Here is a 17,419-nt window from a genome sequence, read left to right on the forward strand (position 1 = left end):
CTACCAGAAATGGTTGAAAGGTTAAATAATCTGTTGGACAGTGAAGGATGGTGAAGTCACCGGAAGTAAAAGGAAATCGAGCTAAGGAGAGTGAGAAGTGGGTAGTGGAATGGCTAGCCATTCCTTTACAGCCACAGGGTAACAAAGGATTCAAAGTTTTTGAATTATATTCTGTAATTGATATAATGTGGTAGAAAAGGCTCTGGAGTCCTAAATCTGAATCCCAGCTCGTGATTTGTAATCTATGACTTTGGGCAGATTAAAGTGTCTGGTAGAGTACCCTGGATGTAAGTCAGCTTTTGAAAACATTGTGATCTTTGTCCCTGTTTTGAAGAGAGACTGGACATAGATTACTCTGTGCTAGAAATAATCAGCTGTCTATTTGATTTGAGCTTCTGTTTGGAGTACTGAGTTTCCTTCTAAAAATTCTAGTAGAGCTAGTCCCGGGTAGTAGTCAGAGGAATCAGCAAAGCAAGTTATTTCCAAGTTTGAAGAAGCAATGACAAAAGAACTTTTAAAATAATGTATTTGATCAAAATTTGGCAATTAGTGAAAACCTTGCTCTTTATCACTTACCCCTTCTCTTTAGTCCATCTTTGAGGAGGAAGGATTAGAGAATTTGACATAGGCAAAAGTGAAGAGGTCCTGAAGAGCCCAATTATTACTGCTTTCTTTGTATAAACCATGCTGTTAAATTAGTGTGGCATGTGTGAGCACACGTGTGTGTTTCCTAGGGTTAAGCCTTTAGGAAAACCATCTATTATGAAATATGGCATAGACACAAAAAAGTTTATTAAAATGTTTATGTTGAACTGATGTTTTCCTTCCTTTTCATTAAAACTTCCTCTTTCCTATATGGGTTCTCCTAAGCCCCACTTGTCAGTCAAATTAATTATAGCATTTAGATGCAATCACAATTCTCTTCCTTTTGGTTCTCAGAAGTTCCATTGATAGACCACGAGCTCATGCTTTCTTTATGCCCCGGAACTTCATCCATCCCATTATTGAATCTTAAAAATTAAATGACTCTAATAAGTATCCAATCGAAAATTCTTGCCACTTAAAACATAGAGTCCACTGACCAGTCTCACAACTACTCTCAAAAACTGAGAATTTAGGGGCGCCTGGGTGGCTCAGACGGTTAAGCGTCTGCCTTCGGCTCAGGTCATGATCCCAGGATCCTGGGATCGAGTCCCGCATCGGGCTCCCTGCTAGGCAGGGAGCCTGCTTCTCTCCCTCTGCCTCTGCCTCTCTCTCTGACTTTCATGAATAAATAAATAAATAAGATTTAAAAAAAAAAAACAAAAACAGAATTTATATACCAGAAGTCCTTACTACCAGTGTGGGTACTAACATCCATAAAAGTACAAATGATACAAATCACTTGATTAGTTGATTTCTTTATCAAAATTTCTAACCAGTCCTTACTGAAAATTTCATTAGGTAAATACTCAATGCCAGGTCTAATAGGCCTGGGTTTCAGCTCAACTCTGCTACATATTAACTGTGAGACCTTATTAACCTTTGTCTCTGGGCTTTAGTATTTTCAAGAGTAAAATGGGGATACGAGAGTATTTACTTAATAGGATTGTTGTAAAGATTAATTGAAATAATGTTTTAACTCAAGACCTCGTCAATGATTGGTGTAAAATTAAATAAATGTAGGAAGTTTCGGAAAATGGTAAGCTTATTAATTGAAGGTAGACCTAAAAAGTACTTTCTTAGACCAAACTATACCTGCAAAGAGGGTATACTGTGTTAACCTATTTGCACACCTTCTGGGGTAGTAACTGTTGGAACTCTTGAGGCTTTCACAGATTAAACAGAAAACAAGCTGCTTGGGGTGAGGGTCCAAAGGCGGGGTGGAGAATGCTCAATAAGAGATAAATTCTTTAACCTAATCTTTTTTGTGGTTTGGCATTCATTTCAAAGAAACACTGATCCAAAGTACATCAGTGCTATCAATTCTCCATCGTTAAACAGGTTCTCTTTTTTTTTAAGTTGTTCAAACGATGGTGAAAGGTTGAATCTTAACGTGGATTGACCTCAAAGCCCAGGTTCCTCTCCATGAAGCAAAACAGTTTCTACTGGAGCTTGTTTGTATAATGAAACAGAAATAGAAAGCACTGGTATTTAGATGGGCTTTCTCCCTAAGGGGTCTGTTTAATTATATGAAGTATGATTCTAATTATATTAAGACTGGTTTCCACAACTAGCATCAGAAAATTTTCTTGACAAAATATAATTAAATGAATCTCTTTTCCTCCCTTAAGACAAATGTGTTTTATAACATTTTGAAACACACAGTAAATGTAATTATAGGGCTGGACTTTGCTTGAGAATGATTACTTGCTTTTTCAGTTCAACTTTTTTAAATTCAAGTTTTACATATGTGTCACTAAATGTTAATTGTAGTTGTGACATACATAAGAACAGCTAGAAAATCAAAACGTGATTTAAGCTGTTAGAAAATATGCAACCCTCTTAAAACATATTTTGCCAGTGTCACATTGGATTGAGAAACCCAAATCCAGTGCCACATTGGATTGCAAGTTATCTTTGGGGTGAATTTGATTAGAAATGTGCACTTGCCCAATCAAAAAAGACGGGTGTGTAATTCTTCAAACAAAAATTTACCTCACAAAAATCCCTAAAGTTCTGAAAGCATAACTGATAAATTTCATAGTTCTGGTAAAAGCCATAATCATTATTGATCAAAATTGGGTGTTTGCTTATTTAGGAGATACATGGCTTTAGGATAACCTACTAATTATTGCCTAATTTCAGCCACCCTCTACGAGGTCAGAGAAAGAGTTATGAAAACTACTTTGGAGTCAGTCATATCAGTCTCCCAGACCCTTGCCCCACATGAGGGATGGAGAACCTGAAACAACCAGTCCCTGTAGGAGATAGGCCGCTGGGACTGGTGGGGGAGGGGAGGGCAGTGCCAGCCAATCAGAAGCATGGTCAGTGAGCGGGAAACAATGAGCTTCTGATGAGGGTGTGGCCTGGAAAACGGCTTTTAGACAAAACTGTCATTTTATGGGCCATACACAGACATGGCACTTTTGTCTTCAGAATAATGTCACCCAGGCCCCTTTTCTGTTTTCTGCACTCCTGAAAGATCTAGTACCTGATCTAGGCTCTGGCTTTCCCTCAGCCTTGGAGAAAGAGGAGGTATGTGGAGTCTCAGTAGGAAGAATGGTTGCAAAGGTAAAGGGGAGGTCAGCCCTCTGGGAAGAAGACAGGTATTGGAGCTGAGAGGAAAGTGGGAACTCCTTGGGCTAGGTATCCTAGATAGATAGACAGATGTAAATCTCTGTGTCAGTCTTTTAAGTGAGGCTAGAAACTTGGAAGTCTTAAATGTTGCCTCATCTTATGTATCCTGGATGCTCTATTTTGCTGGCTTGCCATCTTTACCTCTGTCCTGCAACTTCTCCCTTGATAGCCTACTTTTTATTGGTCCTCAAATAGCAAATGCTACCGTGTGAGGGGGGTGGTAGGAAGATGCTCTGGAGGAAACAAGGACATGTAGAATATGGTCTCTAAGACAGGAGTTTACAATTCACAGGAAGATATAAGCAGATCAATAGGTAAGGATGTTTAAATAGAAAATAAGGCATGTACATTTATAGACACTAAGTGTCCTCATAACTCAGAGGGAAAGTTGCCTTGGCTAGAGTGGTCTGGCAAGCTTTCCTGACACATTATCCCTTTAAGTTCAGAGTATCTCCTCTTTGGGCTCTTGTAAAACCTGATTTTACATAGTGGTAACAACTGGTTGAAAGCTGAAATCTATTAGAAGTTTCTAGAAAAGGTATTTAGAGAAACCATAATGGATATAATCTTTAGTTTCATTTTCATTTTTGGATACTGCTGAGTTTTAAGTAGAATAAACCCACACACTTCTTCCTTCTTTCAGGAAACTCTATCTTGCTGTATCTTTGGGGTCTCATCCGCCTGCTTTCTCTTTCAGTCTTTCCGATATCCTCATTCCTCATTGCTTTCATGCACCCTCAGTGCCTGCTCTGTTCATGCTCTCTTCTTGACTGTGACTGAGTTGGCCAAATAATTGATGACACCACTATCAACATGCATTGGAAGTACTCTAAAATTAAATGTATCTTTTCTCTAGGTCATTAATATCCCCAAGGTGTCATAAAACATATGCAAATGGGATGTAGCAAGGTGTGGTAGAAAGAATATGGATGTTCAGATCCCGCCAACCTGGGCTTTCCAGCTGTGTGGCCTAAGGCAAATTAATTTCTTTGAATTTCAGTTTCTGTGTCTATAAAATGGGGGGGTGGCCTACCTCACAGTGCTGTTTTGAGGCAACCAATGTAAAATGCTTCACATAAAGAGGTCTCAATAAGTTGAAATGTGCCACAAAGTAAATATTAATCTACTCTTCTAAAATAGAAGTTTTCTATTGTTGTTTTATGAGTGTTCATAAGACAAACTCTCAGGTATTCATTTTAGATGTCTGGGCCTCTTCAGCTCATGAACAAATCATTTTCTTACTCTAGTTTCCCTCATACATTTGTCATCTTAGTGGCCAAATGCATCTACTTTCCCTGCCGTAGTCATAAACTTAAAAAAAAAAAAAAAAACCTATCCAAGTTCTCAGATCACCTTATTTAAAACAGTGGCATCTTAGCAATCATCTTTCCATTAAATGTAAGAATCACTACAACCTTGCAGGCAAGACAGCTGTGGTGTCCCCTTCACAAGGAAATCCAGTGCTTCCCAGACTGCCCTGTTGGGGAGTTTACATTGTTAAATTTGCCTCCCAGTGATTGCCAGCCATCGATCCTAGTTCCTGCTTTTGGAGCAACAAAAAATAAATCTAACCCACTTTCCACACAGTGTTCAAACTAAAGCAAGATGGTCTACACTGTGCATTTGAGGAGGGTATGGTATTTGCCAGAATTGACAGGCTGGAAGCAGGGTTGCTAGATAAGATGTAATAATTGGGATATATTTATATTTAAAAATTGTTCATTGTTCATTTAAAATTTAAATTTAACGGGATGTCCTATATATTGTGCTCATTCTCGTAGTCTCACAAATGGTAGCCAAAGAAAAATCTGTTGAGAAGTCAGTGAGCACGGCAGGAGAGGGAATAAAGCTCCAGCCCTGCTCAGTTCTCTTCAATCCTACCTCAGTTCTGTGGCTGCTTAGCACACCTGTGCAAGCCTTTTCAGAGCATCCATGCCTGCAGAAACCTATTAAGCTCATCCGTTCTTTGATAAACTGACCCCCTCTACTGAGGAAAAATCTCCAACCTGCCTTTACTCCTCAACCCTCTTGTGAACTTTATTCTCGATTAGCCACACTCAATCCCTACCTGAGGGAAATAGTAGAGGGATTAGTATGTGAAAAGCAGGGGTCTGCATTAGACTTTGCACAGGGACCTGTGTCTCCTTGTTTCTTCACAACTTTCACATTTCCAGATATTGGAAGATAACTAGCATTTCACCTGAATGTCATCATCTCCTGACATTTCCAATCTCTCCCATCACTCATGTTCCATTGTTAGTGACCTTCAAATAAAGTGGGCACAACTAAACCCAATGCTCTGGATCAGATTTGAACACTACTCATATACCTTAAGATGGCATCATATCCAAATGGCCAATAAACATATGAAAAGGTGCTTAATTTCATTAGTACCACAAAGTTCCCCACAAGGGAAACAAAGCCACACATACCACCACTCACCTACGAAGATGGCTAAAATTTTGAAAGACTGACAATAGCAAGGGTGGGCCAGGATACAGAGCTTCTGAACTCTGATATCTTGCTTGTAGGGTATACATTGGTACAACCAGTTTGGAAGACTGGCAGGATCTATTCAAGTTCAATATATGTGTATCCTGTGACCCACCAACTCCACTCCTAAGTAGATGCCCAAGGAAAATGCACACGTGTTTACCAAAACACATGTACAAGAATGTTCTTAGCAGCATTGTTTCTAATAGCCTAAAACTGGGAACAACAAATAGGTCAATAGTACAATGGATAAATATTTATGGTATAATCAGCTGGTGGAATACTAGATAGCACTGAAAAGGAATGTTCTTGATATACAAATAACGTGGATGAATATCACCAACATATGAGAAAAATGAAAGAATATATATAGTATAATTCCATTTGTGTAAAGTTTAAAAACATAGGTAAAGATAACCTGTGGTGTTAGAAATAAGGAGAAGGGGTTACCTTTGGGAAAAAGGCCGGGGGGGGGGGGCGTGCCTGGGCCATGACATGAAAGGAGCTTCTATAGTGCTGGTAATGTTCTCTTTCTTGATATCAGTAGGAATTACATGGATTGTTCACTTTATAATAATTCATAAAGCTATACACTTATGAATTGTTCATTTTCCTGCATGTTATGCTTTAATAAAAGTGTTTTTTAAAAGACAGCATGGAGGGACGCCTGGGTGGCTGAGTCGTTAAGCATCTGCCTTCGGCTCAGGTCATGATCCCAGGGTCCTGGGATCGAGTCCCATATTGGGCTCCTTGCTCAGTGAGGAGCCTGCTTCTCTCTCTCCCTCTGCTGCTTCCCCTGCTTGTGCTCTCTCTCTCTCTGACAAATAAATAAATAAAAATAAAAATAAAAAAAACAGCATGGAATTTGCAGTAAATCTAGTTTTTCACACCATATGCTGATGCATTTGATTTCGTTAAAATTCTACATATAGCACTTTGCCTTTGTTCTTCTGAAATTTTATTATTATTTCAGTCAATTAAGATATTTTAAGATCCTGGGGCGCCTGGGTGGCTCAGTCAGTTAAGCGTCTGCCTTCAGCTCAGGTCATGATCCTGGACTCACGGAATCAAGCCCCATGTTGGGCTCCCTGCCCAGTGGGGAGTCTGCTTCTCTCTGTCCCTCTGCCCCTCCCCCCGCTAGTCTTCTCTCACTCGCTCATTCTCTCAAATACATAAAATCTTAAAAAAAAAAAAAAAAGATACTTTAAGATCCTGGAGTGCCTGGGTGGCTCAGTCGGTTAAGCGTCTGCCCTCAGCTCAGATCATGATCCCAGGGTCCTGGGATTAAGACCCACATCGGGCTCCCTACTGAGTGGGGAGCCTGCTTCTCCCTCTCCCTCTACTGCTCCCCCTGCTTGTACTCGCTCTCTTTCTCTTTGTCAAATAAATAAAATCTTTTTTAAAAAAAGATATTTTAAGATCCTGATTCTGTCATTCAGTACATTGGCTCTCTTTCCAATTACATCTTTAAGTCCTCTAGCATGTCCATGGAGGCTTCCCTCTGAGTGGACGATAGAACACAAATCCATATCCTTTAGGTAGGATTGTTAACAATGTTAAAAGATAACCATGTTTTTATCACCTATAATTTTGTATCTTACCCATAAGGATGTGAGAAATTTGGCTAAATGCATTGTTAAAGTCAAGATATACTTTACAGCATTCTCTTGATTTAGAAGTTTAATAACTCTTCAAAAAAGTTAGTAACTTTTCTCTTGGCTCTGAATCTATTTTAACTCCTTTTAATCACCTCCTGCTGATCTAAGTGCTCACATTTCAGCAAATATTTGAATTTTCACAAATATTCCAACTCTGCCTCCCACTGCACACAAGGTAGAATTGCACTTTCACACTTATTTGAAATTGTGTTCACATAATTTTCTTTGGCCAATGTCATGTGAGTAGAATAGAAATATGTCACTTCTGGGAGGACACTTTAAGAATGAGTCGGCCCCATCAAGTCCTAGTCTGGCTAGCCAGAATGTCCCAGCCTGGATCCCAAAGTGAAGGCAATAATAGAGCAAAGCCTCAGACAATCTACAATAGATATGTAGCACAAGTAAGAAATGAACAGGAAATAAGCCTTTGTTATTTCAAGCCACTGTCATTTTGGGGTATTTGTTTATGAAGCAAACCTAGCTTATACTGACTGAAACATATTTACCAGTCTATGTTTTCTGTAGCCTCATCTTTTGAAATTCAGAAAAGAATGTGACCATCTCCAGTTTTCCAGCTCCTCTCTTGTTCTCAAGATTACATCTGTCCATTCCTTCAGTATCTGTGTATATAGGTTATCTGGGGCTGACTAGAATTTGTTTAAAGTGACTTGGTGCTTTATCACTACCTTCTAAGCTTGGAGTTTAATTCTTTATTAGCAATATTTGTTATACTTTTTAATTCTCCATAGTGAAGAAGGCAGAAACTTTGTCCTTATTTCTCTTTTAATAATTTCCTTGATTTTAATAAAGCCTATAACTCCCTCTAAGTTTTCTTAACTTCAGCATTTTTCCTAAGTCTCAGCTTATTCTGGGAATTCAGTCTTCTCCCACCCTTCCTATAAGTCATATAGCACTTACCAAATTCACTATCTGAAATTATTTATTTGATTTACATGTTCTCTATTAACTGTTCCTAGTACATGCTGTGGTTTTTATTGAGTTTTTAAATGCCAGCCCCCCCCCCTTTTTTTTAACCTTAGGTACATGTCTCTCTATCTTTTGTTCACTTTTTAATATTTGAGTTTGCCAGGGCTTTTCCTTTTAAAGGTTATTCAGTACCTAATATTAAGTACTCAATTTTAGAGGTTTCTATACATTTTAGAGTTTGCTAAATATACTAATGTTTTCCCTTGTTTTTGTTTTTTTTTTAATGTTTTTCTTAAGTCTATGATACATGTTAACTATCTCTCTTTTTCCTTCCAATGCTCTCACATACCCCAGTATGACCTGTGTCTGGTTGAAATTACTAACCAGTTTCTCCCTGATGGTCAGGAACAGTTCCTTTTTTTTTTTTTTTAACTCTCTTATTATCTGTATCACTTATTCCAGGAACTTGGATTGCTCTGAAAATGTTGGGTATGCTATTTCTGTTCACGGTGATAGAGCATGATTTTTACAACACTCAGGCATGAACATTTAATTGACCCCAACAGCTTAAACGAAGGCCTTAGGAAATTCTGGTTTTCTTAGAACTAACTGGGCAATAAATTAAAGTTTCAACATTTCCCTTTTAACTTACAGTTTAAAGCCTGGTGCGTGCGCGCACACGCACACACACCCCTTTGAATTCGTTCCCTCTTGTAATTTAAGACTATACCTTAATACATGTAGTCTCCTGCTTGTATGTGATACTGCTTTGCTTCTCATCTTTATATAAACATTCACCCACATAAACTCACATTTACACTTTTTTTTTTAATTTTCAAAAAGGAGAAAGAACAGGTGAGAGACCAAAAGGGAGGGAGAGAGGAGGATGAACCATGAGGACAGAAGAAGGACAAGGAGCATAGACTGAGCGAATAGTGCAACTGGCCTCTCTTCAACAGGACTTGTATCCTGAGGGCTCATCCCTTCACGAAAATGGATGGACTCATTCAGCTACTCTCTTTTCACTCCAATCCATTTGTAATGGTGCTCATATATGTCACAGCTGTTGAGGGTTGAAGGCCCAGCGTATGAGGGGTTCTCCATATAGAAAAGTGGCCCTTTTCAAGTGTGACTCAACACTTCAGGCATTATCACCACTCGGTCACTTAAATAAGTAGTCCACAGTTTAGAACAAAGCAAGTGGAGAAAAAGAAATAGGAAATTGAGTAAATGAATATAAGTCAGATTTCCAAAAAAAAGTCAGATTTCCTCCATTCTCAGCTTTTCTTTGTAGAAGGTCTATTTGGGGACTGTTTGCTGTGACCATAAATTCCTGAACATTTGCCTTGAACATGAGCACTCGAAGAGAAGAATCACAGGACCGGGCCATCGTCAGAATAGCAGCTCATCTACCAGACCTCATTGTCTATGGAGACTTCTCTCCAGAGCGACCCTCTGTGGATTATTTTGATGGGGTCCTGATGTTTGTTGATATTTCAGGCAAGTACAGAGGGAATCTTTCATGTGGGTGAACTCACAGAGCTTGATTGCAGAGCGGGGTGCCATTTTTGAGCTTTTGCGCTATTACAGCAGATATTCCTATGGAGAAAACAGGAGGGAGGAGGGATAGCCTGTGTACCTGGCCCTTTCATTCTTCCCTTCCCCAGCATGTCCAGTCACGGGCAAACCTTTAAGATGCCCCAGTTGCAGGCCTGGAACTTTAGGCTCCATGTCCCTGCCCAACTTCACTGAGTCTAGCTCCCAAGCCCCACACACATTCCAGGCAAACTTGACCTCAGGAAATGGTCTCCCCAGGTGTTATTTACATCTTAACAGTAAACTTGTCACCTCTTCAGACGTGTTTCCATTTTGTGTGTTTTCATTATCATGGAATGGAAGTCCTACACCAGTTAAAGGAATTGCAGTCATCCCTGTACAGGGTGAGGAAATTTGGAGGGAAGAGGTAGCTGGCATCTTTCCCTGATCCCTAAAATAATAAGCATAGATAGGGGAGGCTGCATGTTTGACACTCGACCAGCTGAAGATCATGGAGAAGAAACCTTGCCCGTTCTTAAAAGTTAGGACTCAGTGCTCTCGAGTGAGTTCCTCTTTTCCTGGCTCTGTTTGGTTCCTCCAAGCAGCCAAGGAAACGAGGTGGACATTTATTACAGGTTTTACTGCAATGACTGAGAAGTTCAGCACAGCCATGTACATGGACCGAGGGGCTGAGCAGTTGGTGGAGATCCTCAACCACTATATCAGTGCAATAGTGGAGAGTAAGTGTCCCCATGGGTTTCTGACTTAAGTATGTTTCATTGATTGTTTTCCCGTATTTTTTGGTTATAACCTGACAGAATGCTATCTTTGTTTTCCTCATGAAATGTGTAAGAAACCAATCTTTTTTGAAATACAATACAGTGCAAGTAAAGGAATGTAATCACACCTCACTAATACAGACTATTTGCGGGAAAGAGTGTTTTGCACCAAAGACTGAATTAGTGATTACCTTTAAAGAACTTTAGTTATATTCGATGACTCAAAAAAGCGAGCATCAACATAACCCAAATGTCATTAAGAGAATGCTGTATGAATAGATGAATGATTTTAACTAACTCATCAGTGCTCTGTCTTCTAATGATGAATTCAGAAGCACAACTGACTTTTCAACCTCTGCCTACCATCTTATTTGTATTATTAATTTGAACTATTCATGAAGAAAAGATTTACTCTATTAAGGTAAACTCAGGGTCTAGTCTTTTATCGGGCTGTGAGTTTCCCTAGTAATATCTTAATGTCACCCACTAAACAAAAGTTAATGTTCCTTAAAAGCAGAAATTGTATCTAATTCCTGTTTGTGTCCCACTCAGCACAACGGTGCTCAACAAATTTGTGATGATGCATAAATAAGAGAAAAAAATGCCCATTTATGTCATAAAGCCTAAACAAAATGAAAGTTGGTAATAAACAAAACCCCAGTTGACCATTGTAGTGGTTTCCCAATTTTTGGATTCTCACTTCTGTGGAATCCTGCCACTCATCCACTCACCCATGCTTAAGCCCCAGCTTAAAACATACATTGATCTGTAAAAAGCATTCCACTCCTGAGGACAGGAGTAGTCGCTGTCCTCAGACCTCACCAGAAATCCCACCTTCTGTCCTATCTTTTCCCATTCACAGAAACAGAGCATGTACATCATCTAGTCAATGTGTGCCTTCTACAGTTGAGGAAACACACTCCAATGGGTATAAGTGACGTGTCTGAGACATCTTTAGTATAAGTTTATTCTCTGAATTGTTGTTCTCTTGACCGATTTTCTATTCCATGGATGAAGAATGAATTCTCATTAGCTTTAAAAAATTGGAGTTTGATTTACCTTATTTTCTTTTTTTTCTCAGAAGTGTTGATTTTTGGAGGAGACATCTTAAAATTTGCAGGTATGGGGGGCTCGCTGAGATGGGAGGGGTAAGGAAGGTGTGCCGAGGGGCCTGTGTTCCAACAAAGGAGACACCTCACAGAAAGCAGTGGCTGGCTTGAGGCATGTTTGAAGAGTAAGTGTCTAGATTCCAGACAAAACAGACCGATCCCCAGGGCAGCTCAGAAGCCCCCCGGTGTGTCTGTCCCTTCAAGGTGATGCGCTGCTAGCCCTGTGGAAGGTGGAGCGAAGGCAACTGAAAAACATTATCACGGTGGTAATTAAATGTAGCCTGGAGATCCATGGATTGTTTGAGACGCAGGAGTCTGAAGAAGGCCTGGATGTCCGAGTCAAGATCGGTAAGCTTGGAGAAAAGAGAGATGCTCCAGCATTCTGGAAATGGGTCCCAACCCCTGAGGCATCTCTCTCCCTAAGAGAAAACACAAAATATAGTGGAACATAGTGGCTCAGCCCGCCCATCATGTCTTGAACTTTGGAATTAGACTAACCAGAAGGAGTTTTGGCTCCTTCACTTACCAATTAAGATTTGGGCTAATCCTAATTAATTTGGGCTAATCCTAATATCTCCCTCGTAGGCTCTTACAAAATGTGAGTTTAAGCAGTTAGTATAGTGCCTGGCACATAGTAACCCCTCCACAAACTAGTCTTTATTATTACTATTATTGCTATTATTGTCAGGTCTTGCTGCTGTCAGTCATTTGAAAGAACTGTGTATCACGCGTAGTTCATTCGCACATACAGTTTGTATGTATGTTGTATTTTACAACATTCTATCTTCTGTCGCTCTGGTACGGAAACCTTCAGCTCTCAACTTGAAAACAATCAGAGGGCACATTGTTGGGATGGGACCTACTCCTTTTCCCCAACCTCTTCCCCTCTGGCTGTTGCCTGAAATTCAACTCTAAGGGTTTCTTTTTAGTTAAAGCCTCAGTCTCTGATAAAACGAAAATCCTCTCCAGAAGGAATTACTGAAGTTGTTCTCTGTTGCTCTTAAGTACAAATAAATTGAAGAAAGGATAAAATAACTTTGGGGACTGAGAGGGCCATCTAGAGAGAGTGATGTCACAGAAAGGTGAAAGCTAGTAGCCGAGTTTCTAGCTCAGGAGAAAGAGGAGTTTTGGAAGGCCTGGGCCCACAGGGGCGTCTTCCGACACCTCTGTCAAACTTCAGAAACTACATTCGCTCTGACGTCGCGCAGTCACACCGAGATTCGGGCTGTTCCGAGAACCAGTGCTGCTGGGGACTAACCCAGAACTCCTGGTGCTTGCCTCCTTGCCAGCCCTGGCTGCAGGCCACATCACCATGTTGGTCTTCGGAGATGAAACACGCAGCTTCTTTCTGGTGATCGGGCAGGCGGTGGATGATGTGCGCCTGGCACAGAACATGGCGCAGATGAACGATGTCATTCTGTCCCCAAACTGCTGGCAGCTCTGCGACCGGAGCATGATCGAAATTGAGAGAATTCCAGATCAGAGAGCAGTCAAGGTAGGTGCCATGCTGCCGCTTGCAGAAAGTTCCGTCCGTCTGTGCCAGGGGGCCCCCTGTCAGGAAGCCACTGGGAAGGCCCGTGGCGTGAAGCTCCTGGGCTGGAGACTCGGGTGGGACAGCCTGAGTTAGACTTACAAGGCTTTAGTCCAGGAGCGAAGGCCGGGCATTCAAGAGGAGATGATTAGGCTTCTCTGTGCCCACTGAGGATGTAGACTTTGGGTATGGAGGCCTTTGGTGGAGCTAGGGCCCTTGCTTATGGAAGAGGGAGGGTCTCCTGCCTATTCCTTAGGAGCAGAGGGCTGTTGTTTGAGGGCCGCCATCGGCCATCACTTTCACTACTCAACACCCTCCTAACTCAGGGCGAGGGATCACTGAGGGTGAGAATAGGAGGGGAGCAGGGGCAGCTGTTCAGTGAGGGAAGACTTTCCCCACAGCCCTGCCTAGTAGCAAACACTGTGGTGAGGTTGAAGACTGACTATAAGCAGAATGGTCCTTGGGACTGGACTTCAGGCGTGCGTAGTAGGGAGAAGAGCTGTGCCACCAGCTGAACCCCGGGAATGGACTGCACGGCCCACAGAGAGGCGGTGGAGATCTGGGTAGCCGCTGGTGGAGGCCAGAGGCCCTCCCACATTGTGCCTCAGTCTACCACCCTCACACTCACCCACCACTCTCCCTGCAGTGCTGCCCAGGCTACATGATCTAGCTGGCTAACAATTCCCTGTTCCCCATCTTCTTCAATCATTCCTTATAACTTTAGAAACTGTTTTAATTCTAATTAATTTTAGACTCACAGACAAGTTCAAAATTAATACAGAGTCTCCATATATCCCTTACTCAGCTTCCCCGAATGTTAACATCTTTCATAACCAGAGTGCAGTAGTCAAAAGCAGAAAATTAACATCGGTACGATACCATTCACTAATTAAAGGCCTTCTTTGGACTTCACCAGTTTCCTACTCAATATCCTCAGTGGAATGTTCCAAGATTCTATCCATGATCTCACACTGCATTTTGTTCTTATTTTTACTTAGTCTCCTGCAATCAATAGCAATTCTTGAGTTTTTCCTTGTCTTATTTGACCTTGATACTTAATAAGAGTATTGACCATTTTGATGAATGTCCCTCCATTTGGTTTTGCCTGATACTTTCTCATTAGTGGACTAAGGTTACTCATATGGGGTGGGAGGCAAGAACACCACAGAACTGAGGTTGTATCATTCTGTGTGTCATACCATGGGGTTCCTGATCTTGGTATGAATCTTATTGCTGGTGATGCTCCACCAACATTTTTGGGCATCATTCCCCTTTGTCCTTTTATCCTTAAAATATAAGAAGGAAATGATATATAGTTTAACCAGGTTTTATTTACATTAAAATGTTACGAGGGAAAGAAAGAAGAAAGTTCTGAGTGGAAAAGTATGCAGGTGAGCCCCCTGGTGTGGCCTTGTGTGTACACACTGAAGTTTGAGATCTTAAGGACTAATCAGAAAGATTTTTAATGTGATCACATCCAAATGAAAGGTCTTTGTTGTCTAAGTATGCCAGTCTCTGTTTACCATGTCCTGGACATGCAAAAACATACTACCTGCCCTTTCTGCTGAGAAATTCTATTCAAAGGACTGGTCAACCCTCAGAATAACCGAAAACTTCTCTTTTTTTTCTTTATTTAGGTTAATTTCTTAAAACCACCTTCTACTTTTAACTTTGATGAATTTTTCACAAAGTGTATGACTTTCATGAATTATTACCCTTCTGGTGACCACAAAAGTAAGTACACTCCATTGACAAGAGCCTTTGCCTCTACCAGTGGTCAGTAGGGTCTTACCAACACCAAGGGCTCTATTATAAGTGGCAGGCCTCCTCAATACAGCTCCCAGTCCTCAGCAGCACACAAAGGGGACCTCCTTCCCATTCCTCACGACAGTGATTCCAAGCACAACCCTCCCCAGGCCCTCCATCTCTGCTCTGGCAATGACTCTTCCCCCTTACCATGTGCAAGTCTGCCCCACAATGAAAGGAAAAATAAAACTTCTATGAACCCTAATTTCCCCTCCGAATTTTCACCACCAGAGTTCTCAGAAGAGTAATCTGTATGTCTGTGCCTCCTTCTTCTATCTTCTCATTTATTTATTCACCCAATAAACTTGGGTGAAAATTGCATGTGCATTGGGGGGCATGTGTTCACCTACTCTTCAGTCTTGAGCCCCTGACATCTAGCTTCTAGCCATTTCTCCTGTCTACTGGGACTGTTGGGGTCAAGGCCACCAATGAGCATCAACTTGCCAAAGCAGGTGACCTCTCTTCAGGCCTCATCCTAGCTGGTTGGCCTTAGATTACTTAGATTACTCTCTTTTTATGGACACAAGCTTCTCCTCTTTCCTTGGGTTCATGAATATTCTTTCTTAGTTTTGCTTTTACCTTAAGCCCCCTGTTTCCACTTAGTCTTAGTCTCCTTCTCGTTCCTTAAATGTTGGTAATTCTAGGGATCTGTCCTTGACCCCTCTAGGTCTTTCCTACTGACCTCTTGGAGATCCATTCCATTCATCCATGCTTGACATTCCTAGGACTCCCAGCAGACTGGGACTAGGATGAGGAAAGGAGGAGCCTAGGGCATGGAATTTAAGGAGGCACTACTCATCGTCTTGCAAGTTGCTTCCTTCACATAAGATCCAGCCCTACTTGCCAGAATTCAGCCCAGACTTTTGTCATGATTTCTAGACTCATAAAAAAAACTGCCCATGGGTCATCTCTACTGGATGTCAAACAGGTACTCCAACATTAACGTGTTGTTAAAAAATTGTTAAAGACAATTTAGGTGATGCAAACAAACTCAAATGCTTCAAGAAGTGGACAGTCTCCTTTAAGAGACCTGCAAAATGAGGCAGAAGACAAGCAGCTTTTATAAGATGTACAATAAAGAACAAGGAAGCAGCAAATAGAAAATATCCAACTGCCTGGGGCCACACAGTCAACCTTGTTTGGGCTGAGAAGATGGAGAATTGGCTTGGCATTTGGGGATTGGCTGGCTAGATATACCGCATTTCTGGTCAAGTGGGGCATTTCCAGGGGCATGACAGTTCCCGAAGTTTTGGTTTGCTGACATGGCACCGCAGGCGTGGGCCTAGAAATTGATTTCAACAATGTCTAAACTCAGCTACTTGCCTTTCTCCTGCAATTGTTTCTTCCTCCACATTAGAAACTTCAGAAGCATCTTTGAATCATTCTTCTTCCTTGTCATCTACATACAGGTCTTACGTATTTTGAACATTACAAAGAGTAGATTATACGTTTACTAAGCTGTAGTATGTAATGGGGCAGGAGGTGGAGCAGGGGGGAAATTGTTGTAGAATTGATCAGGAAAGGCCAAGAACCAAAAAGCTCCAGAGATGGAGAAGGTCCAGTGACACCCCTTGGGCTCTACCTGATCCCATCCCCTAGACCTTACTGGTGCCTTCAGTATAGGGCCTCTTCACACTTTATTTTGGGCACGGCAGTATCACAATGCAATCCTGATGCTAAGTACCTGGAGTTAGCACAGATTTCATAGGTTAAATTCTCTCCAAGACACCCCCCCACCCCCACCCCGCCACAACTTCAGACACCAGCAGCAAGCTCTGGGATCACCAGGCCCCCTGTACCTCTGACCAAATGTCTATAAATCTAGGGGTTGCCCCAGTGCTCCCAATAATTTACTAGAATGACTCACAGATCTTCAGGAGATGCTGTGTTCATGATTTTAGTTTTATTGTAAAGGATACAAATCAAGAGACACTTAGGGTAAAGTGTGGAGAGTCTCAAACATGAAGCTTCTGTGTCCTCAGGGCACATCACCCTTCCTGCACATCGTTGTATGATTACCAACCAAAAACAGTTCACCCTGGTTTTGGGGTGTTCAGTTTTTTTTTTTTTTTTTTTTAAGATTTTATTTATTTTGGGCGCCTGGGTGGCTCAGATGGTTAAGCAACTGCCTTCGGCTCAGGTCATGATCCCAGGGTCCTGGGATCGAGTCCCACATCGGGCTCCCGGCTCAGCGGGAAGCCTGCTTCTCCCTCTGACCCTCTCCCCTCTCATGCTGTTTCTCGCTCGCTCGCTCTCTAATTTTATTTATTTTTTAGAGATCCAACCATTTTAGAGATCCAA

General features: G+C 41.4%; 1 protein-coding gene across 1 annotated transcript in view; it reads left to right on the plus strand.

Moving 5' to 3' along the window:
* Window positions 1-9,120: 9,120 nt before the first annotated feature.
* The window catches only part of ADCY10 (adenylate cyclase 10), a 77,411-nt gene continuing 69,112 nt past the window's right edge, over window positions 9,121-17,419 (plus strand). The window contains exons 1-6 of the mRNA XM_045877538.2: window positions 9,121-9,857; window positions 10,529-10,633; window positions 11,754-11,792; window positions 11,986-12,129; window positions 13,071-13,276; window positions 14,950-15,046. Of these exons, the coding sequence (XP_045733494.1) occupies window positions 9,710-9,857; window positions 10,529-10,633; window positions 11,754-11,792; window positions 11,986-12,129; window positions 13,071-13,276; window positions 14,950-15,046 (739 nt within the window). The 5' untranslated portion in view covers window positions 9,121-9,709. The remainder of the gene's footprint in view (window positions 9,858-10,528; window positions 10,634-11,753; window positions 11,793-11,985; window positions 12,130-13,070; window positions 13,277-14,949; window positions 15,047-17,419) is intronic.

This window comes from Mirounga angustirostris, unplaced genomic scaffold, assembly GCF_029215605.1.
Source record: "Mirounga angustirostris isolate CCGP_5_RB_7025 unplaced genomic scaffold, mMirAng1.0.hap1 SCAF_6, whole genome shotgun sequence".
Lineage (NCBI taxonomy): Eukaryota > Metazoa > Chordata > Mammalia > Carnivora > Phocidae > Mirounga > Mirounga angustirostris.